At 43.1% G+C, this 654-nt stretch overlaps 1 protein-coding gene across 1 annotated transcript in view; it reads left to right on the plus strand.

Moving 5' to 3' along the window:
- The first annotated feature begins 363 nt into the window (after positions 1-363).
- Positions 364-654, plus strand: part of rab4b (RAB4B, member RAS oncogene family) — a 19,198-nt gene continuing 18,907 nt past the window's right edge. Inside the window, exon 1 of the mRNA XM_062553251.1 lies at positions 364-577. Within this exon, the coding sequence (XP_062409235.1) occupies positions 562-577 (16 nt within the window). The 5' untranslated portion in view covers positions 364-561. The remainder of the gene's footprint in view (positions 578-654) is intronic.

Here is a 654-nt window from a genome sequence, read left to right on the forward strand (position 1 = left end):
TTATGAGAAGGTGAGTTTAGGACAGGAGGAAGGAAGGGAGGATGGACAAATAGAGGATGGGATGCACCCACAGTGGGATTTTTCAGTGCAATGGTAGCCTATGATAGACCCAGGCGTCAGGTCTATGCCTGCTGTGTTTGCTGGAATAAATGTGATTCTTAAAATATTCATATAGCCTACTTAGCTCTAGGTTAAGGTTAGAATAATTACACTGCTATTCACGTTGGTTATATGCCAGGCTCGGCTCTTTTGTAAATATGTCGCTATAAGATGCAACCTCGATGCGATTTATAGCGGTCCGTCATAAAACTTTTATTTTGATATTCAGTAAACAGGAACAAGGTGCTGATGCTGTGTGGTTTACGACTTTACGTCGGACGAGTGTTGCTGCGGTAGTGGATAGCTTATTTAGCTGGTTGGTTACTTACGTCTGCAGGCAGGTACCCACAGTTGTTATTTAATCAGAAGACGGGGATCGTTAGCTGAAACCCCAGTTATCTGGAGGAGACATCACCTCTTTCAAACAGTTGGAGTCCAAGTCGTTTCAGCAGCGGCGCCGACATGTCAGAGACATACGGTAACTCAAATGTTAGCTATGAAATCTTCCCCATATAATGTTAACGTTTGCTAACGTTAGCCATCTATTGAATGTCA

This window comes from Sardina pilchardus, chromosome 13 (assembly GCF_963854185.1).
Source record: "Sardina pilchardus chromosome 13, fSarPil1.1, whole genome shotgun sequence".
NCBI classification, from domain to species: Eukaryota; Metazoa; Chordata; class Actinopteri; order Clupeiformes; family Clupeidae; genus Sardina; species Sardina pilchardus.